Raw genomic sequence first — 23,644 nt, 5'->3', positions numbered from 1 at the left:
AGGGAACTTGTTTCCTCTTTGGTGTATCTCTGGTGTTTAAAGGAGATCATGGCACATAGTAGGTGCTCAGGAAATGTCTGTAGAATAAGCAGCCACATACACATGCAGGTACACCACCCAGGTGTACACACACTACATACACAGAGTTACATGTGGCCATTTGCACACATAGAACACAACCCAGTTACCACTGTCACGCAGAAGACTCTATACTCACAGACACACATGGACACCGGAGGCACCCCTGAAATACACAGACATGCCGACAGGATGAGGATATAGAGACACATACTCGTATACATGTATATACCCTGGACAGACTCATGCTTCCAGCATCAAGTCCCCACGTCAGCCTGGATAACACTGGTTTCAGTCTGGACTTAATTCCTTAAGAGGAAAATTCCAGCATCCCTGGGGGCACAAATCCAGGTAATTAGGGTCCAGTTTCCTGGGAATCTTCACCTGGGGGGGTGTCTTTAAATCCAGCCCCTGAGAAATGCAGACCTCAGAACCCTTGGTGCCCAGTCTTGAAAGGGACCCCAGATTCAAAAGTCACAGTTTCCAGCAGCAAGCTCCAGGGTCTGGAGAATGGGTGTTAGGGTGGGTTCCTGCTTTTCAGGATGTCTTGGACTCTCCTTCCACTGCTACCCACCCACTATGATGGCACAGCCCCCTGTCTGATCCTGGGGGCCATGAGTGAGATCATAAACACTCCTGGTGCCTGAGGAACCCACCCAGACTGCAATCCAGGGATTCCCCTCCAATCCAGGGGTCCTCCCTCCTCACCCCACTTTGGCCATGGGGTTGGAGTGAGACCACTGACTCAAAAGTGTGTCCAGGACCTGAGAACGTGAATTTAGTGCCTTGCCTGTCCCTCTCCCTCACTGATTTGGGGTAGGGGGAGTACTCCCTTGTCCCAAGACCCTGAGGTGTATGCCTTTGTCTCCAAGTCCCACCCAATTGTGCCCCTGTAACTGGACCCCAAGAAGGGTCTTCTCAAGTCCAGCACAGTTATCAAAGAGTTCTTCTCAAAGAACCCTCAATTCCAGCAGTTAGCCTCCGTTCCCAGAATTGGAGATCACATCGTACTGCCCATGTGACCTTGGACAGGCAAGCCCCCCTTCTTGAGCCTCTATTTCTTCATTCACCAACTACCCAGCCACCTGTGGCAGCCAAGATTCTTCAAGTGCCACAGACCCCACCTCAAGCTAGTTTGAGCAAAAGTAAAAGGAAGTTTCTGGATTACGTAACTAAGAGGCCAAGATTAGAACAACAGATTCAGGAAGCTAAACCCAGGGTCTCAAATGATATCTTTAGGACTTGACTCTAGGGTCTGCTTTCCTCAGTGCTGGTTTCACTCTCTCAAGTAGGTTCTCCCCTGTCACAGCTTTAGGGTTACATTTTTCCAGTGTGACAGCCCCAGTGGAGGGGAAAAAATTAATTTTTCTTAATTAACCCACAAAAGTCCTGGGCCTGAGTCTCACTGGTTGAGTCTAGTTCATTTGCCCAGCCCTGTGCCAAATCTTAGACTCTGATTGGCTAGGCTTGGATCATGTGCTCACCTTAAGCCAATCCCTGATTAGGACACATTTTCTTTCTTAAAAGAAAATAGAGACTGTTACCCGCATGAAAGGGGCTGGTCAGGCAACCCTGTTGAGCCCTCTCAGGTCACTGTGACATGGTTGCTTGTGGGTCTCCAAGTGTGTGTGTGTAAAGCATATAAAATGTATTGTATATGTTGGATTGAGGTTTGCAAAACAAGTTGTTTACTAGTAGGGATGCAAGCTAGGAATATGGCCACACATGTGTGAGACTGATATGAGTGAAGTGAAAAACACGTTTTTGTGTGAAACTGAGCATAACAAAATTGAATGATAAACACATTCACCAAAACAACTTCCGGTTGTCACCTAAGAAGCAAACAAGTCCAGGGAAAGGAGGATAAAAGTAGAGCTCGAGAGCAATGCCATGAGTGGTCTGGCTGGTCGCTCAGGCTAAGTCCCTCTGCGAGGCTCTGAGCGAGACACTCTGGAACGATCCTCCGGGACGTTTGTCTGGGCGATGATCTGACAGAGTCCTCTGCCAGGTGCAAGCAGTGATACCGGAACTCTCCGAAGTTCTTCCTTGCAAGACCGGCTTCCTCAGACCTGTCATGGGCCCACTAGCCTCTCCGGGACCGGGAACCTTCTTCCACCTCATGTGACTCTGGGACTTGGTTCGTTATTAAATTCTATTCTATTCTGTATAACCTTCTGTACTTACCAGAGCATTGGCCTCTGGAGGGACATTAGCTCCCAAATAAAGCTGTGTTACTCACTCTACCTGAACCTGTGTGTCAGGACTTTGTTCCCCACTCGCGTCACGAGTACCACGCAGGGAAGTAAGGCCCCGCTGAGGGGTTAATGTCCCCTAGACTTTCAAGACGGGACTGAAATGTGGCGACTGCCCTTCCAGGTGCTTGCGACAAAATGTCACTGCTGCCTTTTTCTCAAGGTCCAGAGGGCTGAAGCCAGTCTTAGCCCCACCTGAGCCAGGGAAAGGTGCAAGCCTGTGGTCCCACCCCCAGAACCTGTCCATCAGAGCAAAGCCAGCTCCCCATTGGCCCATCTCTGTGGCTGTTACATCAGAAGGGGGTTGAATTACTCAATGGCTGACTGCTTTCTATCATCAGAGGGAGGAGCTGGCACCTAATCACTGTTAGGTTGATCTTCCTGGAGCAGACAAGGTTGGCAATGGTTTAGGAAAGAGAACGTTCTTCTCGCCAGATCTTGGGGGACCATTCCAAAGCTATCTTGAATTTAATCATATATTTTAAACCTAGAACATAACACTTCTTGCACATTGTCAAAAAGTCTTTTACTTATTTTTTCCAAAGGGAGAAAACTATTATATAATAACACTCTAGACCAGTATTGTCCCATACGGCAGCGACTGAGCACTCGAAATGTAGCCCTTCCGAATTGAAATGCACCTCAAGTGTAAACACATATGTGATTTTGAAGACTTAGTACCCCCCAAAAGTAAAATACATTGATAATTTAAAAATATTATCTACATGCTGAAGTGATAATATTTTGGGTATATTATGTCAAACATTAAAATTAATTTAGTCTTTTAATGTGGCTGCCAAAAGATTTTAAACATGTGGTTCATATTATATTTCTCTTGGAAGGCATTACTCTAGACTTACAGAGAAAATTCCCGATACACATTGTCTCATTTTTATCCCCCGTTTTCAAGGTCAGATAAACACAAAGAGAGCTTTAAGATACCTAGACAGAGTGTAGGAGGGTGAATGCATAAACGTGTATGTTTCTCTGGGTAAGCACATGTGGAAACATGTAAATGGGTGTGTGGTGTGTATACATGAGCACATGTATGACTGAGGGTATTTGGGAGTGTGTATGTGGGTCTGGGTCTGGGTAGGTGAGCAGATGTGTGGATGAGAGTGGGTGTTGCTCCATCTGAAGTCTCCAGATTGAGGGGAAAGTCGATCACAGGAAGGTGAAGGCGTAGGTCTGGCCTCAGTCCCAGATATGTGTGTGGAGTTTCCGTGGTTAGCACTGTTGCCTCATATCCGTTCCTTTCTTCCACGAGGCCTTGAAGATGCAGAATTTCTTCGGGTGGGATTGGAGCAAGAGGAGAGAAGGTGTGGGAACCCAGGAATCCTGCCTCTAAGGCTGACTATCCCTATCCTAAGAGGGGAACTCTGAGGGCCCACGGCTTCTCTCTTGAGAGAGAGAGAGAGAGAGAGAGAGAGAGAGAGAGAGAGAGAGAGAGAGAGAGAGAGAGAGAACAGGACGATGAGGTTCACCCAGGTAGACGCACACACAGCTTTCTGTAAGTTCCCGACCATTTAACGTTTTATATTTATTTTTATTGAATATAACTGACACATTACATTGTATAAATTTCAGATGTACAACAGGTTGATTTGATACATTTCTAGATTGCAAAATGATGATCGTAAGGTTAGCTAACACTTCCTGACTCAAGTGTTAGTTAGCTATCACAAGTTCCTGACCATTGTGTTATGTCTCTGGGTCTATGGTTTTCTCTTCTTGGTCCTCCCTGAGACCTCTGGTCTCCTAAATCCTCTCTCTCTTTTTTAATTGTTGCACTTTTTTAAATTGAAGTTTATTGGGGTGACCATTGTTAGTAAATCTCTCTTGATCTGAGTGGGTGAGGATGCCCCAGGGTGGAGGGTCCTGGATCCCTGAAAAGAGGAGACTGACCTCTCTATCCTCCCCCCACCCCAACCCGGAGACTTCCTCATCTGCTGAGATACCTTCCGGTGGGTGGGGATATGCGTGAATACATTGGCACACTGGGGACCATGGAGGCTGAGGAAATCTACATGAACCAGGAGGCCAGGATGCAGGCAGCCGCCTTCAAAGACAAGCAAAAGGGGATCCCAGACAATAAAAAAGGTTAGGTACCTGGGGATGGGGGAAGAGGTCAAGAGGGAGAGGGTGGGATGGGAGAGGTAAGGGGCTGAGAGTGGGGGCCAGAGGGCTCCTTCCCCTCCCCAAAATTTGTGTGTGTGTGTGTGTGTGTGTGTGTATCACACACACACTCACACAGCTCTCTTTTCTTAACCAAGAAGCAGATCTTAGGTCCCTACTCCTTATCTTTTATCCCCAGAAATGTGTTCAGTGGTTCAGTGAACCAAGATTTCTGAGCCCTTCTCCCAACCTCACCCTCACCCCCACCCCGGAGCTCCACGCAGGTTTCCAAATGCTGCCCACTGACTCACCCACAGGTGTAGATGACCCTGCCTATGAGAATATCACACTGACCTTCAGAAACCGGGACCAGCCAAAGGGCAGTCATTCATCACCCAAGAAACAGGGTGAGCAGCCACCCACCAGCCCACATCCCACATCCATGGGAGGGGATTGCAGGAACAGCAGAAGCATGTGAAAGTCAGGGTCACTGGTGTGGGGTGTGGTGGCATCAAGGCTTGTGTGTGACAGTGGTGGGGGTAGCTTTGTAGGTGGTGGGGATTGTGCAGGTGGAAGTGTTGGTGAAGATTTGGATGATGGTGATGGTGAGTAGGTGACAATGGAGTGGATTGGGAAGGAATCACTTTAGAACTGATGAGGGTGATTGATGGGAACAATGCTGGTAACAATGGGTATTGATTTTGGTGGCTGCTGGTGACAGCTAGTGACATTGGTGACTGTTGGTGAAGATGGTGAGTGGGGGACAATGGTGACAGTGTTAGGGACAAATACTGGGAATGCAGGTCAGGGTGCATGTTAGTGTCAGTGTTGTCGATGGTCACAGCTGCTGATGGTATTGGGAAGAGTGGGCGTAGGTGACAGAGCTATTGATAGTATTCGTCAGTACTAAAGGTCTGAGTGGTGGTGTTGAGCACTTGTAGGTCACCTGCCCTGCCTCTGCCCCAGTCCCAGCCCGGTCCAGGCCGTTCTCGGACTCTGCCCAGGCCCCCAGCTGGTTGCACAGAGCCATCACGTGCCTGTACATTCTCCTTGTCCTGTTGTGCATCATCCTGTTGGTCTGGATCCTGGTGAAGGGTGAGTGGACTGTTTTTTGGGTTTGGTGGCGGGGCGGAGGGGTCCTAAGGAGCTGGGAGGCCTAGAGTTCCCATCATTCCCCTTTCTCCCAGTTCCTCTCCTTTCCTCCACCCCTGCTCCCAGGCCTGCAGAACTGGGGTGCTTGAAGGGTTTTCCTGTGCCTTCCCCATACTGAACAGGTTCCAATATGTCCCAGGAGCTGCTGAAATTGCAAAGTGATCTCAAGAATGGTGAGGGCAGGACCTGGGGGAGGCCCGAAGGGTTGGGGTGCGGGTAGGGAGAGCAGTGGTGACACAAACATCCCTGCTCCATTCCCTCAGTCTCCAAGTCGGTGCAAGAGTGCCAGGAAGAGCAGACGCTGGGCTGGAGCAAAGTCAAGCAGAGAATCACTGATACCCAAAAGCTCATTGCCACAGTCATGAGCAACGTCCAGACCTGTAACAAGAAACTGGAGACGTTGCCAACAGGTGCCCCTGTGGACCTTCACTGGGCAAATTGTGGTGCTGGGGAATAGGGGGAGGGGACAGCAGAGGTCTTGCCTTCCCAGAGCGCAGGGTTTGCAGGGGTGATGGATGTCACCTTCAAGTCACTTGGGGGTATTTAAATGCTGCTGGAAACCCCAAGTGCACAGGCTCTGCCAGCCTGGGGATCAGGCAAGGAAACTTCCAATAAAAGTGGAGGCCTTGTCTGGGGCTCCACCCCATCTTCCTCTTGTCTCTCCCTACCCCTAGACATAGGCAATATCAAGACTAAACTAGATAAAATCTCTGAGAAGCTGCAGACTATACAAACTGAAAGTAAGTTGGGGCCTGGGGAGGTGGAACCCTGGATTTGGCCCTAGCTTCTCTCTCAAGGGTTGGGGGATGATCTACCTGACCTCACATCTCCACCCCTCCAGAGGCCCAGCCCTCACTTGAATAAACAAGAAGACATGGAAGCCCTGGCTGAAGCTTGGTACCTTGACGGGCTGGTACCTCCCAGTGAAGATGGAACATGGGGGCCCCAGCCTGGTCTGAACCTGTCCATCATCCGCACATATAGAAAATCATGTGTCAGGGTGAATGAGTTTTGTGGAGGTGTGTGTGTGCATGTGTGTGTGTGGGGGGGGCGGTAAGCATTTCATGGAGGGTGGGTATTTCAGTGTGTCTCACAGGAAGGTATATTGGGTGAATGTTGAATGTGGGAGTCACAGAGGGTGTGATGTGCACGCCTGTGTCACTGTCTATGTGACATGTGCATGTCGTGGCATGTTGTGTCATGCATGTGACAGCGTGTCACCGTGAGTGTAGGTGTTATTGACATGTGTTGCCCATGCATGTTTCACTGTGAGTGTAAACAAGCATGAGTATCCTGCAGTATGTTGTGTGTACAAATGTGTCATGGTGGAAGTGTGTGTGCAGCACACCATGGGAATGTATCACTGTAACTGTGGTGTTGCTGTGTGTGCCCTGGCACTCCCTGTGCCCAGGTGAACAGGTGTGTGTCAATGTGAACGTGACTGATTATGTCACCCAGGGTGTTCAGAGCATGTACACTGTGTGTCTGTTTCTGCAGTCACATTTTGTGATTCATGGAAATAAAGGCCAAGGGAAAACAATGTGGCTTTCAGATCTGTTACTGGGGTGACTTGGGGTCTTTGGGGCCTGGTGGGCGAAGGTCTGCAACTGTTTGCACTTGGGGAATGGGAAAAACCAGAGTGAACAGGAGGACATTATGCCAGGAACGCTGGGGGCACGAGAGTGTGTGAGAACGCTGTCTCGAGTGGGTCCCTGTGTGTCCACGAATGTGTACCTAGAGAGTAACTGAGTCCGTGTCCCTGAATGTGTGCCCATGAGGGTTTGTGTCCTGAGATGTACACATGTACATATGTGGCCCTAAGACAGAGAGGTGTGCCCATCGTCAAACATGTGCCCCTGAGCATGTGACCATTCATGCTACTGTCCCCGTGAATGTGGGCCAACCGAGGCCAGCAAGGTCCCTGGGAGAGTGACCGCACCCATGTGTCGGGCCGCACAGACACGTGCGACCCCAGGCGGCCGTTTTCGAGAACCACAGCGCGCGCCCCGCCCACACGCCTGTCCGCCGCGGCGCCTGCGCACACAAGGCCTTTTTACGGCGTCGTAAAGCAGCTCGGCCGAGCCGACGACTGCAGTTCCTGGTGAGACCCCCAGCCGCCCGCGCCCCTGCCCGCGCTGGCTCCTGTAGGCTCCGACCCCTCCCCATGGGCCTGTAGGTCCTGGGCCAGGGTCTCGGCGTCCGCGATCCCCGGACCGCCCGCTCCGGCCTTCCCAGGGGGACCGCCAGGAGGGTGGGCTGCTCTGTCCGCTCCGCGCCGGGGCAGGGGGTCTAATGGCCCCGGCCTTTCCGCGGTTCAGCTCACTGGTCCTCATCGCAGCCCGGTGGAGGGGGTCTCAACACTCCTTTTCCCGTCTCGCGCGCTGGGCCCTACCTATGTAGGCGGCTGTGCACCGGGGCGAGGGCGTCCTGGAGCCCCTGGGAACCCGCTGGTCTTCCCATCCTCCACGCAGACCTCTTGGGGGGCGTCTCAGCATCCGTAGACCCTTCTGGCCTCTGGCTCCGTCCCTGCCTGGTGGGAGCGGGGTTCTCAGCTCTCCCTCCCGAGCTCACCCTGGACGGCGGCTTCACACCTGAGTGGGTGAGGGTGGATGGGGAAAGTAGGGTGTCTCAGCGCCCTTGGGATCCCCCAGTCCGCTGCCATCCCCACCGCAGAGCCACACTGTGGAGGTCTCAGCAACGCCTCAGGGTTTTCTCCAACAGCCCCCCTTCCCGGTCTCCACGGACAGCTGTGGCTTCTAGCTCCGGATGAAAGATCACAGCGTCCCCTCGTGACTCCCCTAAGCCCGGGGTCTGACTGTGTGCCCCCTCCATATAGTCCAGCTACCTTTGTGGAGAGCACCGGGGTGGCGGGCTCCCAACGCCTTCTCTGCCCTCCCAGTCTTTCTTACAAATGCAGGCCCATCCATGTCCCAAACCCGAAGGCGCGGCGTTGGAAGGATTCCCAGCGTCCCCTCCTGGCTTGCCTCTTGTATCTCGTCTGTTCAAGCCTCTAATCTTGGCCGGTGGTTCTCGATATAACCCCTGCTTCCACCTTCCACGTCTCTGCAGGGGAGAGACGGGGAGAGGCAGGGAAGTTTGCTTTACCCGCAGGAAGTCAGTGCTGTAGCGCACTCGAGGGGAGAGACAGTTGCCAGTGTGCGCTCATTGTACCCCATCCTTTTCCCCGACCAGCCCTAGGTCTGACGCCCTCTGCCCCCCGCACTAGTTTTCTAGTTGTGGCCACAGGAGACGGAGGGGGTACAAAGGTATTTCTCACGCAGGTGGAATCATCTGGAACTCGAGGGTGAGGGTGGTTTCCAGCGCTCCCTTGTGATCTTCCTGGCTCTCCTCACACCTTTCCCCCCTAAACTCACTTCTGATTGAGGGTATAAGCCCACCCCTTCCCCCATTTATCCTTTGCTGGCTAGGCGTAATGGAGGCGAGATTTACGCACAGGTGAATGCCCCCTTTCCTTCCATTCATCTCTTCCCACGTGGGAAGTCAGCGATGGAGCACATGGGGGTGGGCTGGGGGGCCCCAGGGTTCTTCTTGCCCCTAACACCGGCGATGCCTGGTCTCCCAGCAGGGCAGCAGCGGCATGGAGGCGCGCTTCACGCGAGGGAAGTCGGCACTGCTGGAACGCGCGCTGGCGCGGCCGCGCACGGAGGTGAGCCTGAGTGCCTTCGCGCTGCTCTTCTCGGAACTGGTGCAGCACTGCCAGAGCCGCGTCTTCTCTGTGGCGGAGCTGCAAGCACGCCTGGCAGCACTGGGCCGCCAGGTGGGTGCTCGTGTTCTGGATGCGCTGGTGGCTCGCGAAAAAGGTGCCCGGCGTGAGACCAAGGTGCTGGGTGCCCTGCTCTTCGTAAAGGGTGCTGTGTGGAAGGCACTCTTTGGCAAGGAGGCCGACAAGCTGGAGCAGGCCAACGATGATGCGCGAACCTTCTACATCATCGAGCGGGAACCGCTCATCAACACCTACATCTCGGTGCCCAAAGAAAACAGCACTCTCAATTGTGCCAGCTTCACGGCGGGCATCGTGGAGGCGGTGCTCACACACAGCGGCTTCCCCGCCAAGGTCACAGCACATTGGCACAAGGGCACCACGCTCATGATCAAGTTCGAGGAGGCTGTCATCGCTCGAGACCGGGCACTAGAGGGCCGTTGACCCCACCGGAGATAAAGGATGAGAAAACCCCCTTCTCACATGTGTCTTGTGTCTTGTGTGGGGGCCTGAGGGATCCACTCAACACCTTGACCCAGGCATGTTTATAATATTGTGGGGAGGTGGGAAGGGCCAGGTCAGACCCAGCTTGGGCGTTCAGATAGGGTTGGGGGAGGTCAGGGACAGTGTGGGCTGGGGGGCCCCAGGGTTCTTCTTGCCCCTAACACCGGCGATGGGTGGCTGGAAATGGGGTTGGGTTGAGGGATTAGGCTAAGAGAGACTCTTTTAGACCAGGGGCTGGCACCCTTTCTGTAAAGGAGTAGACAGTGAATAGTTTGTGCCCAGCAGTAGGTCAACGATTAGGTGTGGCTCTGTGCCTAGAAAACAGGCTGACTCCTGCTCTACTCAAAGTGTGGTCCAGGAACCCCCAGTGTCACATCTCAGGGGAGCTTGTCAGAAATGCAGACCCTCAGGCCCACCCCAGGCCCCCCAAGGGATTCCTGTGCACCGTAGTTTGAAAAGCAGTGCCCTGGGGCACAGAATATTAAAACTTGGGTGGCTGGGCACTACCACCCTCCCCTCCCAAGTTTCAGATGCTGCAGATGTGGGTGGGCCAGAAGATTTGCATTTCTAACAAGTTCCCAGGAACCACCAGGCCTACCCTTTGAGAACTATGGCCTCAGACACCTGGTCCTCAAGGGGAAGTGGGTGGGCTCCCTTCAGAATAATCTGGACGCTTAAAATAGTTTGAAGTTAATTTCTGCATACATGATTGACACACGAACACACATCCCTTGTTTAAAACATGTTACATCTCAGGCACCCCTTTTGCCCACCACCCCCAAGGCCCTGATCACTCCTCTTCCCCAAGGTAAATCCTTCCGAAGCTTGTGTAAATTTTCCCTGTTCCCTTACCTCCGCAGGACCTGGACAAGTGTGTTTTGAAAGGGAACCTCGGGTACTTTCGGCTGAGTCCCCATCGCAGCTTATGGAGAGTTTAAGGGGTGGGTGCACTTTTCAATATGCTATTTAGAATGCTCTTTCTAGCCTCATGTGCAAGGCGGAGACCCAGGGCACCAGGCTTGGTCAGGGGCAGTTTCAGTCATCCCAGCAAAAGGCGATGAGCTCAGCGGGCTTCAGCACGTTATTAAGAAGGCAGTAAGTGGCAACGGGATAAATAAAACTACTCCGCCCAGCCTGTGTAGCACAGGGATGGTCGGGAAATAGCTATTGGCTGGGGGAGGGGAGGTGGCCCAAGGGAGCTGGGAAACGGGGTGGTTAGGGTGGCAGCCCGAATATGGGCTGAGTGGCAGTGTGTAGGAGGCCAACAGGGATTTGGGGTCTGGAGTCCAGGAGAGGTTGGGGGTCAGTACAGAGATGGAAGCCACCGGCCCAGAAGAAGGACAGCCAGAGGACGTGGCGGGGAGCCAGATTTTGGAGGGAATTGCAGGGGTCATATTTGGGTTTAGCAGTCTGAGGTTCTCAGGGACCCTAGTGGGAGTGGCTTCTGGGCCCTGCTGGGGGGTTGGGAACCAGATTGTAGGAGAGAGACGCAGGAGGCAAGGATGGCACAGCCAGCTCCGTCCAGAGGTCCAGCAGTGAAGGATGCCAGAGAGAAAGGGAGGGGAGAAGATGCAGGAGAGCTTGTGAACTGAAAGGGGGGGCCCAGGGTGTGTGTCTCCTGCTGAAGAGGAGGGATCTGTAGAGAAGGAAGCAGGTTTGGAACAAGCCATAGGATTGTGGGGCTGAGCACCCATTTGGGGCAGAGGAGGACGAGGAGAAGGAACAGGTGGTTCCCACCACAGCAGCTTCGAGTTAGGATGCTTTGGGCTGCAAGTAAGGTCTCCACAAAAGCCCCCAGACAAGTGGGTGTGAAGTAGAGTGAGGAGGATCCCAGCACCAGCCCTTGGTGACTGGAAGGCAGCATCCCCTCATTTCCAGGCCACAAAGCAGTTTCAAGAGAAGAGGTCATTTGCCCATGGTCATGCATTTGACAAATATTTATTGAGGGCCCACTATGTGCCAGGCGCTGGGAACACAGCTGAGAACAAAACAAATAGACCTGCCCTGGAGCTCGCACTCTTAACCTGAGATGGGCAACAAACATCAGTAAATTCCACATTTTGTTGGAGTGCCATGGTGAAAAAGTACAGTGGGGTAAAAAAAGTTGGGGTGTCAATTTAAATGGGAGGGAGAGAGTGCTCAGCATAGACCCTGCTGAGGAGTGAGCAGGGGAGGCAGCATGTGCAAATGCCCTGAAGCAGAGTGAGCCTAAGTGCTTCAGGAGCAGTGAGGAGGCTGGGCTGGTGGGAGGAGAGAGAAAGCTGGGGAGGTGAGGTGCGTGGGAAGGGTTCTGCCATGGCAAAGGACCCTGTAGGACTTCAGCTTTTTTTCTGAGCTGGAGGGAAACTCTGGAAGGTTTGGGACAGTAAAAAGTGAGACCACACCAGTTCAGGTGAGCGAGGATGTGGGCTCCACCAAGGCATTGAGAAGTGGGTGGATTCTGAATATGGCTTGATGGCAGAGCCCATGGCTTTCCTTAGGAGTTTGGAGGGGGTGGTGAGGGAAAGAGGTGGCTAGGGTGACCCCAGTATTGGCCTGAGGGACTAGTAGAGTGGAGCTGAGTTCCCCATTCTCCACGTGGAGAGCTCAGGTAAGCAAGTAGAGTGGCTCAGAGTTCTAAGGACGAGTCTGGGGGAGACAAATCTGGGGGTGGGCAGTGGGTAGAGACAACAGGTGATTTGGGATTTCACCCACGATTCACTCTGAATGCCCAGCTCTGTCCCAGCCTCATCCTGAGCCCTAGGACTCCCAGGTGCTACTACAGCGCCCTCCCCAGTCCCCCAGGGTGGTGGCTGGCCCTTGGCCTGGCCCTTAATTCCCAGGATCCCAGGTGGTCCACTGTGGGAATCTGCCCATGATTCTTCCTCCTCTTTCAGTGGGCTTGAGAATCACGTGATCACGTCTGGCTCTTCTCCAGACCAGGAATTGGGGGTGGGGTAGGCAGATGAGTTTAATGAGTGTGGGGTTTCCTGAGATCCTGGCCTGCCTCCCTTCTGCCTCAGGTGCAGGGCTGATCCTGGACAAGCCCAGGGCTGGTGCCACCTCGGCCACACAGACCCTGAGTGGGAGTGAGGCTGAGACCACTTGCCCATCTGTCTCTGCAGCTGGCTAGCACTTGCTAAGCGCCTTCTGTGTACTGGGTGCATTCCCGGCAGCCTGGGTTGGGGAACTAGGTTCAGGGCGGTCCACGGCTTTGCCCTGCAATATTCTGGGGCTCTAGGGCTGTTCTCTGCTCCATTGGACCCCAGAGTCTTCATCTGCAACTCTGCCTAGTAAATGCTTCTGTTAATGAAGTAAGGGGGTACAAATGTCATTTCAGTTGTTCCCGTTATTCAGAGGTGGGCTCAGGCACCAGGCTCTGGAACTCCCAGTTCCCACCATCCACACCTAGAAACCAGAGTCAAAGGGGCCTCTGCAGAGGGTGCATGTGAGGGGCTGTCATTCTCCATGTTCCTGATACAGGTGGGGCAGGGGGGCCTGGCTGCCTGAGCCGGGGGTCTGTCCAGTGGTGCCAAGACATGGGCTGCGTTTGGGAAGGACGGGGAGTCCACTTCTGACTCTAGCAGATGGTAAGGTGGAGGTGATGGAGGAAGCATACAGGGAAAGCAGGGCTGCCGAGCTCTGCAGCAGGGCGGGGCCTTCCAGCAGGGAGGGCCCTTCCAGCATTCTGGCTGGCAGCCAGGGCTTCTGGAGGTGGGAACTCAGCACTAGAAGGCAGAGGGGTGGCGATAGCCCGTTGGGCTAAGGGGCAAGGGACAGGCCTTCTGGGGTATTGGCAGAAGCTAGGGATGGGTCAGCTGCCTGCATTTGGGCAGGAGAAAATGTCACTGGGTCCCTTCAGACACAAAAGAGGCACCCAGACTTTGGTTGGGGTCCTCAGGGTCCCACTTGGGGCCTGGCTGTTTCCATATTGGAGGCAACGGAATGACAAAGAGGGGTGCTCCGTGGGCGGGCAGGGGGCCGTCTGGGTCCACGTCTGAGGAACCGAGGTGGTGGGCGACAGTCAGCACGTGGCCAGGCGGTCACACACCCAGCCGTCCAGCGGGTTGCTGCAGAAGGCGTCATTCCACTGCCCGGAGCCCAGCATCATCACACAGTCCTCTCCCAGGCCTGTGTCACCCCCGTTGCTGGGTTCCCCCGGCCGCCAGTTGCTGGAGCAGAAGTCTTGGGGTCAGAGGATGGAGCAGGGGGAAGGGGCCCCACTGCTTTCAGCCTAGGCACACCCCGCTGAGCCAGCCCTCCCAACCCCATTCCTGGGTCTCCACCACACGTCTGTGCAGCTCTAGAGAGTCAACCTTAGTGACATCCCTAACAAAACCTAGCGCTGTGGTCAGAAAAACAAAACAGAACAAAACACCCTGATCATCTCCCGCCATTGCAATGGAGACGCTTCCCCAAGTCTGGGCCTGGGGTATGTGCCCCCAAATGCCCTCTCCTCTCATCACAGAGAGGTGCCCTCTCCAAGCCTGGGCCTGGGGCCATCTCCTTTACATCCTCTCTTCTCACCTATAGTCCAGGGGGTTCTGGTCCATCCAGACAAACTCCCCCTCTATGTTCAGGTCCCGAAGGCCAATCCAGGATCCCCTTCTGTTGATGTACTTGGCCAGGAAGTCCTGGGGAGCAGGACAGGGCTGGAGGGCTGGGGAGATGTGCTTGGGTCCGCCCGCCATCCAAGAGGTTGGGGTGGGGCTCCCCCCTCCCCCGACCACCATGCTGGCCGCACCCTCTGGAGAGCCCAAGCCCACCTGCTCCTCCTGGCTGTGGATGCTGACCAGCCGCCCTTGGAGTTTGCTGCAGGCCAACCTGGCCTGGATCCACTTCTTGGCGCCCTCACCGAAGTAGTAGCACTTCCGTTGGAAATTGACCCACTCCTCAGGGCACGTGTTACACATGGAGCCTGGGGTGGAGGAGAGGCTCAAGGGGGCAGCTGTGGTGGGCGTTGTGGTGGGCACCATGGTGGGTGCTGTGGCTGGAGCTGGAGTGGGCGCTGTGGTGGGCACCATGGTGGGCGCTGTGGCTGGATCTAGGGTAGGCGCTGTGGTGGGCACCATGGTGGGTGCTGTGGCTGGTGCTGGGGTGGGCGCTGTGGTGTGCACCATGGTGGGCGCTGTGGTGGGCACTATGGTGGGTGCTGGGGTGGGCGCTGTGGCAGGCACCATGGGTACAATGGGCAGAGTGGGTGGCAGCGTCTCTCCTGGAGTCACTCTTGGGGTCCGGGCTGAAAGCAGACCCACCTCAGCGCCTAACAGTCTGGCAGGCAGCTCTAGTCCCTGGAGCTCGGATGCTGACATGCCAGCCCAGCCCACCACAGGAGCACCTCCACCACCGTTACCACGCCCGCTGCCAGCGACCCCTTTCTCATCAATATCATCCCCGTGGCATTGTCACCCACGTGCCAGCAACATCTCTCCACCGCCCACACCCTGACTGACATCACCTTCACCAACACCGCACCGGCCATGTCCTAATCACCAATGCTGATGGCAATGCCAGCACCAGGGTCGCCAGCATTACTTTACTATCCCCACCAACTGCTCCAATAACAGCCCTGGCCACCATCATTGCTGGCACCCCCAAAACTGGCACTCTTGGCCACTTTCTGGGGTATGAATTGATTTTCTTCTCATTGGTCAGGAGAACCTGTGGGAGTGGGGAACGGGACTAGAGGGCTGGGTCCCCATGGCCTTGACTTGGGGCCACCTTGGTCTCTCTCTCCCCTTGCTTACAACCCAAGAAAACTCTCAGGCACTGTTGCTGCCACCAGCATTCCCAGGTGGGAGGTTGAACCCACTGCTACTGGGTACACTCACTTGTGATTTAAAATAGACCTTAGAGTGACGGGCAGGGACAGCTCCACAGCTTTGGTGGAATTGTTCTAGGGACCTGTGGTCCACAGACGTTTGCAAAGCCCTGGGAGGGACACAGCTCGGTGTGCTTCTCTGTGATGAAATGCTAACTAGCGTGCAGGCCTCTGGGGGTGCTGCACTAAAACAGGAAGAGAACGTCTCCTTTCAAGAAAACTTTGGGGAAGGAGTCGTGGCTGTGTCAGAGTCATTGAGAGACGGCCCTGGGCTAGTGATCCATCAGAGTCAGTGTGGTCCAGATCCATCCTCTCAGCCTCCCCAGGGGAGCACACGGGGTCTTTTGCTGGAATCCCCTCGCCACACCTCAAGGGACAGCACTCCCTCACACCATGCACAAATCCTTCCTCCTCTCACCCAGCTGGGGCACACAAAAAATCAAGGGCAGGCGGTGGGGTAGAGTGGGACTTCAGGTTAAAGGCACAGTGATTGAACCTCTGCTCCGTCTGCAGCCTGCTGGGGCCACCCGCATGAACCTTGTAACTGCCAGCACTGCGTCCACCCCTGCCACCCCCGGGGAAGATGCCACAATGCCTCTTGTCCCCATCTCTTCAGAGGTGACCCTACAGCTCTCTGGCTGGGTCAGACAACCTTCCGGGAGGGCTGTGGCTGAGGGCATCCTACTGATGACCCATTGCTGAGCCATGATGGGCAGAGGACAGATCAGTAAAGAGGACCCAGTGATGCTAAACAAGGACAGCTTTTGCCTGGAGGAAAAACGTGTGGGACCCCCACCCAGGTTGGTGGAGGGAGCAGCTGAACTGAGAAAGGGCTCTCTTGTGTGTTTCCCATTGGCCCTGCCACACACAGACACACACATCTGTCCACATTGTCACACACACCTGTCTCCCACGCATTCAAACACATGCCACCACACACCTGTGTTGTCACACACATAGGCACAGACACACACACTCACCGTTGGACACTCGAAGTTCTATCCACAGCTTCGCCACCTCCTCCTGGAGTCTTTCCAGTGAATTCAAGGCTGTGTGTCGCTCGTTCAAGCCTTGGGTGGTTGGATGGGGGCAGTGGTCACAGACAAGCTTGGGGGCCCCTCCCGGTCCCTCCGCACCTCTGACCCCTCCCAAGCCTCACCCTGGGACTTGAGGTTGCTCAGGTCCTCAAGAAGTCCATCCAGGTTCTGGGAGAGCTCAGACTCTGATGGGGTGCAGGACAGGTGTCAGAGGTGACACCTGCGGGCCTTGCGGTCCCCATGGTTCTGGGACCCCGCCCTCCACCCTGATCTCTCACCCTGAGTTTTCATTCTCTTCTGTTCTGCTCGGATTTTCTCCATGTTCTGCATCATCTGGGCAGCTGGTTGCAGGGGAGGAGGCTCAGCGGTAAGCAAGCCCCTCGAGGCCAACCCCACTCCTCCCACTGGCACCCTGGACCCCTTAGCCTGGGGCTTTAGGGCCACCTGCTCATTTTGCAATTCACTGGTAGTCCGGAGCACTGTATACCCATGTTCACTCAAGTTCCCTCCTCTCCTTCCCCTAGACCCCGGGCTGAGGACACTCACCCTGGGATTTCTGGGCCATCTGGTCACCTGTGTGTCTTTCAAAGTCCTTGGAAACCTGAGAGACTGGGGTGGGTGGGGGAAGGGAAGACATGGCCTCAGGAGCCAGCAGGCAGGTCCTTGAATCCCCCTCCCCTCCCCCCGACCCCAAGTGCAGGACCCCCTCCCCCCACACAGTCACAATGATCGCAGCTTTTTGTTTTTAATAGAATGAATTTGTGTTCTCTTCCCCCACCCAGAAATAAATATAAAAGCAGTGGACATTTATTAAAATCTTACTGGAGGCCAGATGGTTTTTTTTAGTGGCCCATGTGGGGATCGAACTGGCAACCCTGGTGGTATTGACATCACGCTCCAACCAACTGAGCTAACCGGCCACCCCCTGATGTTTTCTAAGTGCTTCCCAAGTCTTAGCTTGTTTCCACCTCATAGCACTGAAATGATACCCGTTTTACAGGTGACTAAGCTGAGGCACGGAGAGGTCAGGCACCCTTCTATCAGGAACTTCTCAGGGCACCCCCTCCAAGAGTTGCGGGGTTTTCCCCCACCCAGGGAGGGGGGAACACAGGGTGACTCTCAGTTCCTGGGGAAACAGTGAAGCCCAGTCCTCCTCCCACGTCCCACAGTGGTGAGTGACAGAAGCAGGACAATTGTCTGGTGTCCTAACCCCCTTCTCCCACCCTGGCCCCTCCGTACTGTTCCAGGCAGCGGTCTCTTTCAGCTGTTTCAGATTCCGTTCAGTGTCCCAGTCTGGGCAGGAGAAGAGAAGCGGAGGGAAGACAAAGGGTTTTTCATCCACCCACACCCCACCGGCCAGCTGGGGATGGAGGCCTTGGGTATATCATGTGGGAGGTGCCCGAAGGGCGGGAGCCATGGGTGCTGAGCAGGAGCGAGGGGAGGGGGCTCTTGAGAGTGGAGGAAATTGACCCGAAAAGGGGTTGGAGACACGTGTGGGAATTGGGCTCCCAGGGATGTGTTGGGCTCCCCAGGATCTGGGAGTGGGTGTCTGGGAGGGGGCCATGTGGGGCCAGGGGTGTCCTCACGCCACAGGAGAAGCAGGGTCAGCAGCCCGGCCCACAGTGCAGTGAACACCAGCCCCAACAGGGCAATCTGCGTCCCCCGCCTGCAGCACTGCCCATGTCTTCGGTGAAACTTCAAAACCTCTGCGGGGAGGGACAAAGGGAAGAATGGGCGGAGCAATGAAGGGTGCAGGATGAGGCTGGACTCCAGCTCTGCCCATCTCCCCATTGACCAAAGCCCCAAAGTCCTGAGAACCTGTCCAAAACACACTGAAGCAGAAGGTCTCAGTGGACCCCCAGCCTCCTCTCTACACCTCCCCCTCATGCTATCTTTCATGTCCATCAGGCCCCTGACCTTTGTATGTCCATCTTGCATCTGTGCATCTCTGAGTCTGTCCCTCTGCCCATCCAGCCCACTTTCTACTGCTCCTGCCCACACTCCAGCCATCAGCAAGCCTGACTCTGCCCAGAGATACATGCCCTGGGCCAGGAGCTGAGACCCCTCCAAAGACGGCTGATCCCCGCCCAGCTGTCACCTGTGCCCCTTCTGCTTTTTATAAGTTCAGCTATCTCCCCCACAATAATACTGGGTCCCCAGCCTCACCTCCAGAAGGCGGGGTCCTCCTTCCCCTCCTACCCCAGCCCTCACCCTGATGTTTGTCTCCCACCCTGCGCCCCTTCCCTAAACACAGGATACAGGGTCTCAGTTCTTCCCCCATATCTGAGCTGTTCCCTAGCCATTTTCCCAGATGGCAGACCCCCAGGTCTCACCCCAGCTCCTGGGCCCCCCAAAACTCTACCTTGATGCTCCACCGCAGGCCCAGGCCCCCTGCCCTCATCCTGGCTGTGAGGATCCATGATGCTGAGTTCTCAGTCCCTGTCCCACTGGTCTCCCGCTCTATTGGGCTCCTAGTGCCCCAGCTGGAACTGGGTTTTTTGGTGGTTATTGCTGGGAAGGTGTTGAGTCAGAGAAGGGAGGTGCCTCGGCTTCCCTTTTTGCCTGACTCTGTGCCATGAAGGCCACTTGAGATTTACCCGCCTCCCTGGTGGGTCTTCCCTAGAAATTCACTTTTTGTCCCAGAGAGGGAAGGAGCCCCTCTCCTCTCCTGGGTGGAAGGTAGGAGGTCAGAATTATTCCTTTCGCCAGTGTCAGCTCCAGAGATACCTCTCACCTGAGTATGAATTTTCCTCCATGGCAGTCCTGCTTGTATCCTCCCAGTGGTGGGGTGCTCACCACCTGTCAAGGCAGTCCACTTGACAAACACAGTCACAGCTCCAGCTGGGATCTGGGTTCTAATGAGGGTTAGGGTTATATCAGACTCTAGTTACCACAGGAAAGCATCCTGGGCTTGAGAAGCTCAGTGGCTGGTTTTGTGTTGCAGTTAACTGGGAGACGCAGCTGGTGTGGAGGGCCACAGGCCTGAGATCAGAGGTGGGTGCCCCAAAGCCCATCACATGTGAGGACACAGCAGGTGCTCAATAAATGTGCACCCATGTGATCTTGGCAAGTGGCTGAGCGTTGAAACCAATTTCCTCATCTATAAAATTATGATAGTAATAATATCAACACTGTAGGGTCGTGGTTGACTCTATGTGCTTTGTATAAGGCCCGGCACATAGTAAACCCCCAAACTGTCCTCCAGTCTTGTTATTCTTGCAGGCTGTGCAAGCTCAGCCCAGGACTCAACCTTTCTGTCTCAGTTTTTCCCTCAGTAAAATGCGGGCTATGATAGTGCCCAGCTCAGGAGGCAGTGGTAGGTTCAAATGAGATAATAATGTACGCGAGTCTTTTGGCACAGGGCTGCACACAGTGAGTCCTCAGATACTAAGCATTTATCAGGCATCTACTGTGTGCCAGGTCCTGCTGGGAAATGCAGAAACTCTGTCACCAGGCCTCAGCTTCCTCCTCTGCCAACCTGCTCAAGATATCTTTAAAGCTGCTTGACTTTAAAACACCTATTACATGCTGAAGATCATGGGCTTTGGGTCAAACAAGCCTGGGGGTCACTGGCTGTCCCTCTTGCTATGTGACTTTGGACAAGTGGCTTCCCATCTCTGAGCCTTGGGGAAATGGAGATATGGGGCAGCCAGGTTCTGATTACTGGCAGCTCAGACCGGGTTTTTGGCCATCCTGGAGGAGGCCAGAGGTGTCACCATCCTGCGGCTGGACATGCCTGAGCCCAAGCCAGCCAGACCGGGGGCTGAGTCCTGGCTTCTCTCTGGATGAGCAACTCAGTTTGCTCATCTGTAAACTGGGGGTGAGCGACAGCGCTGACTCCACTGGATGAAGTAGGGTGGGGTGTGTGAGGGGCTGGCACACAATAGGTACTCAGTAAATCTACTGGTGGGGTGCTGGGTGAATGGAGGTACTGAGAGGGTAAGTAATTTGCCCACATCCCAGTGGTGGGAGTGGGACTCAAACCCAAGACCTGGAGCTTGTTTGATCAACTACCTGGGGACATGACCTCTTGGCGTGGGCTGCTGGTAAGTGCCAGGGCAGCAGGGTCCAGAAGCCAGGCCATGTATCTAACATGAGAGTTCCTGCCTCTGCCTATGACCTTCCGTGGCTCCTCAGGGCCCTCTACCATCAGCTCCCCAGTGCACTCACGAAATTCACCTTTTCTGCTCAGTCATGCCAATAGGCTGGCTTTCACTTTGCCCAACCAGGTCCCTACACACCTGGAGATTCTGTCCATGACACCGATCACCCACTGCCCACTACCCTCCTCACACGCAGACCACCTCCTGGTCATTCTTCGAGACTCAGTGCAGAGCTCATTTCTTCCAGGAAACCAATGTCCATTTCCGACCACCAGCCACGACATGCGCACGCGCACACACACACACACACACACACACACACACACACAGTCACATATGTGCACCCACAGACACATTCAGAGGCAATCACACACATCACACATGAGTTGCACACTCACACACATCACACACTCATACTCACATGAGTTTTGTGAGTGTCGCTGTCCTGGTCCGTTGGGGCCGATTGGAGAGGCCGCAGAGGCCGCAAGCAGTGGTGAGAAGTTGAACTTGGAGGCACACTTTCTTCTGAAAGCAGACCCACCCCCAGCATCTATTTTCACAGACCTATTTATGGGCTCACCACCCAGATAACCACGTTACACACATGGCCTCCTCTGTGACCACAACCCGGTAAAGTCCGTACTATTATTATCTCTATGTCTCAGGTGAGCAAACTGAGGTTCAGAGACACGAGCCCACGTTCCCAAAGTGCTGATGGAGGTAAGTGGTAGAATCAGGATTTGGACCAAAGTGACTGGGCAGAAAGGAGAGAGAGAGAGAGCAAGAGGGAAGGAGGGAAGAAAAAGAAAGATACATGACATATGATAAGATTGTGGTCAGATATTGGCAATTTTGTTGTACAGTTTAATTTGGTAGCAACACATGTTAGGCACAGTTCTTAGTGTCTTAGATGCAGTAACACATTTAATATTCACAATCACCCTATAAGGTAGATGCTTTTGTTATCTATGCTGCCTTATGGATGAAGGATGTTAAGCACAGAGAGGTTAAGTAACTTGCCCTAGGTCACACAGCTTTCAAGTGGCAGAGAAAGGATTTGAACCCAGGCAGCATGGATCCCAAGTCTGCAGCCCTAACCATCGTGCAACCTGGCCTTGTATTTACTGAGGCTCCTTGGCACTTTGCCTACCTTGCTCTTCATGCCTATACCATGTCCCCCAATCTTGAACCCTATCCCCACTCTTGACTGGGGAATATCCAATGCCAAATCCCCCACTCTTGGATGGGCTGCCTCCTCACCCCAGGCTTGACACCCTGTCTCTCATGCTAGAAGATGCCCACCTGTGCCCCTGGGTCCCACCTCCCAACCAGGACTGAGTCGGGCCCTCCACCAGATGGGAAGGGGCCTGACTGGAATGTCCCCTGGGCCGTGCAATCCAGGACAGCAGGGATGGATGGTGCTGCCTTGTTTGTCGCACTGTGTCCCCAGCATGGGGACGCACAGCCCTCTCTATATGTCTACTGAATGAATGAGTATAGTGGCCTGGGGCTGCTCATTCTGGGCCCTCCAAATGTTCCTCTCGACCTTGATCTGGGCTAATTGTGGGGGCTTGAACCCATTGCATGGTTTGCCATGTGACAGAGGATGACCATTTCAAGTAGGAGACAGAGTTCTCAGGTGGGCATCAGAGGGGTCACTGGGGCTGCTGGGTGGACACAGGACAGTAGGAGGCCTGGGGGACCCACGGAGCTGTCATGGGGAGCCAGGCAGGAGGAGGGACCTTGGGAGGGATGCTTTTGGAGGGCTTGGCTGGGATGGAGACACTGGGGTGGGGTGGGGGGACGACTGTCACCTGGTGCACGGGCCAGAGGAGGTAGCCTGGAGCAGCGGCTATGGGGATGGAGGGAAGTATGTCGGCTTGAAAAGAGATGGGCCTTGGTAACGGGTGAGATGTGGGGGTGGGCACTCGCAAGATGCTGTGAAAAATGACGGGGGTCTCAGCCGAGCGGCTGTGTGGACAGCAGGGCGATGAGGAGGACACAGGAAGGAGGGGGAGGGAGAAAGTTGGAAACAAGCCCTGTCGGGCCTCAGTGAGGACACAGGACAGGGTCCGGAGTGGATTTTGGTTTCCCAGATGTTCTCGTGCCCTAGCACCAAGCCACACTGAGTACGGTGTCCTTCCAGGCTCTACGGCTGGGTCCGTGCTGGGTCCCTGCCAACATTCAGTTTAAACAAGAGGATGCTTCGGGAGTGAAATCTCAGCTGGGGACCCTGTCACGCGATCGCCCCCTCCCTCTTCCCCTCTGCGGTATCAACCCACGTCTCATTCACTTTAGGGGAAAAACAGGAAACCGTGCGGATGTGGGCCGCGATCTGAGACTGTCGGTTCTTCTTTCAGGTTTGGGATCGTTGAGCCTGGGGTTGCACCGCGCTCCACACCAGTTCTGGATTCCACTCAATAAGACCGAGTCAGGGGTCCCGCAACGACCATTCACGGTCCCCAGACGGGATATAACCCCAGCCTCAGCTCCACCCCAACCCGATTCTACGCGACTCCAACTCACCGATGCTTGGATCTCCGGCGCCCTGTGCGGAGTGGAGCCACATCCACAGCACTAAATGCAGAACGTCAGCACCTGGGACAGGGCCCGGCGCCAACCGCAAACGTGAAGGAACCTTGCCTCCTGGCTCAGCGCCAGCCGCCGGGATCATCCCATCTGTTTAATCTCTTCTGGTGTTGCCAGGGGGAGAAGGAAACGGGGTGTGTGAGGCAGTAGGTGTGTCAAATCCAGGAGGGCCTCCAGGAGGAGGTGTCTCTAAAACCTGGGTTTCTTGTTCTTGACACTGTTGACATTGGGGCTGGATGATTCCTGGCTTTGGGGGCCGTCCAGTGCAGGATGTTTAGCAGCATCCCTGGCCT

The 23,644-nt window shown here is 54.7% G+C and overlaps 3 protein-coding genes across 9 annotated transcripts; 2 read left to right on the top strand and 1 right to left on the bottom strand.

Moving 5' to 3' along the window:
- Positions 1-3,583: 3,583 nt before the first annotated feature.
- On the top strand, positions 3,584-7,137 carry MCEMP1 (mast cell expressed membrane protein 1). Of its 2 annotated transcripts, none has more exons than XM_074337743.2 (8): positions 3,584-3,649; positions 4,267-4,430; positions 4,763-4,852; positions 5,412-5,540; positions 5,720-5,770; positions 5,861-6,007; positions 6,272-6,337; positions 6,439-7,137. In XM_074337743.2, the coding sequence occupies exons 2-8, from the start codon at positions 4,307-4,309 to the stop codon at positions 6,459-6,461; spliced, it is 630 nt and encodes a 209-aa protein (XP_074193844.1). In that variant the 5' UTR covers positions 3,584-3,649; positions 4,267-4,306; the 3' UTR covers positions 6,462-7,137. The 2 variants fall into 2 exon arrangements, with proteins under 2 accessions (XP_074193844.1, XP_019613166.1); XM_019757607.3 differs by lacking the exon at positions 3,584-3,649 and adding an exon at positions 3,688-3,840.
- A 442-nt stretch (positions 7,138-7,579) lies between these two features.
- TRAPPC5 (trafficking protein particle complex subunit 5) lies at positions 7,580-9,797 on the top strand. 2 transcript variants are annotated; one of them, XM_019757606.3, is made up of 2 exons: positions 7,580-7,698; positions 9,184-9,797. In XM_019757606.3, the coding sequence occupies exon 2, from the start codon at positions 9,196-9,198 to the stop codon at positions 9,760-9,762; it is 567 nt and encodes a 188-aa protein (XP_019613165.1). In that variant the 5' UTR covers positions 7,580-7,698; positions 9,184-9,195; the 3' UTR covers positions 9,763-9,797. The 2 variants fall into 2 exon arrangements, with proteins under 2 accessions (XP_019613165.1, XP_019613164.1); XM_019757605.3 differs by having other exon boundaries at positions 7,591-7,698; positions 9,181-9,797.
- Positions 9,798-11,744: 1,947 nt separating this feature from the next.
- Positions 11,745-23,439, bottom strand: FCER2 (Fc epsilon receptor II). 5 transcript variants are annotated; one of them, XM_074337741.2, is made up of 12 exons: positions 23,289-23,439; positions 21,184-21,287; positions 19,394-19,458; positions 18,246-18,365; positions 17,899-17,952; positions 17,206-17,268; positions 16,938-17,000; positions 16,782-16,844; positions 16,603-16,692; positions 14,568-15,040; positions 14,329-14,435; positions 11,745-13,973 (listed from the first exon to the last, which is right to left on the bottom strand). In XM_074337741.2, exons 3-12 carry the CDS (start codon positions 19,413-19,415, stop codon positions 13,826-13,828), a joined length of 1,203 nt encoding a protein of 400 aa, XP_074193842.1. In that variant the 5' UTR covers positions 19,416-19,458; positions 21,184-21,287; positions 23,289-23,439; the 3' UTR covers positions 11,745-13,825. The 5 variants fall into 5 exon arrangements, with proteins under 5 accessions (XP_074193842.1, XP_019613137.1, XP_074193843.1 ...); XM_019757578.3 differs by having other exon boundaries at positions 19,394-19,514; positions 23,289-23,438; XM_074337742.2 differs by having other exon boundaries at positions 14,568-14,719; positions 19,394-19,514; positions 23,289-23,434.
- Positions 23,440-23,644: the final 205 nt, after the last annotated feature.

Source organism: Rhinolophus sinicus, chromosome 15, assembly GCF_057876585.1.
Source record: "Rhinolophus sinicus isolate RSI-liver-muscle chromosome 15, RSI-T2T, whole genome shotgun sequence".
Lineage (NCBI taxonomy): Eukaryota > Metazoa > Chordata > Mammalia > Chiroptera > Rhinolophidae > Rhinolophus > Rhinolophus sinicus.
Note: the sequence above shows the minus strand (reverse complement) of the source record. Positions and strands in the feature narration are given on the sequence as shown.

What these genes read in the sequence shown, in the direction of transcription:
- MCEMP1 (XM_074337743.2), top strand. Translation starts at nt 4,307, where the DNA reads ATGCGTGAATACATTGGCACACTGGGGACCATGGAGGCTGAGGAAATC. An exon ending in GCAAAGTGATCTCAAGAATG is followed by an intron (nt 5,771 to 5,860) that starts GTGAGGGCAGGA and finishes CCATTCCCTCAG; the next exon opens with TCTCCAAGTCGGTGCAAGAG. An exon ending in GCAGACTATACAAACTGAAA is followed by an intron (nt 6,338 to 6,438) that starts GTAAGTTGGGGC and finishes CCACCCCTCCAG; the next exon opens with AGGCCCAGCCCTCACTTGAA.
- FCER2 (XM_019757577.3), bottom strand. Translation starts at nt 19,079, where the DNA reads ATGGATCCTCACAGCCAGGATGAGGGCAGGGGGCCTGGGCCTGCGGTG. An exon ending in AGAACTTCGAGTGTCCAACG is followed by an intron (nt 15,041 to 16,602) that starts GTGAGTGTGTGT and finishes GTCTGCTTTCAG; the next exon opens with CCCGGACCCCAAGAGTGACT. An exon ending in CAGAACCCCCTGGACTATAG is followed by an intron (nt 13,974 to 14,328) that starts GTGAGAAGAGAG and finishes CTTCTGCTCCAG; the next exon opens with CAACTGGCGGCCGGGGGAAC.
- TRAPPC5 (XM_019757606.3), top strand. Translation starts at nt 9,196, where the DNA reads ATGGAGGCGCGCTTCACGCGAGGGAAGTCGGCACTGCTGGAACGCGCG.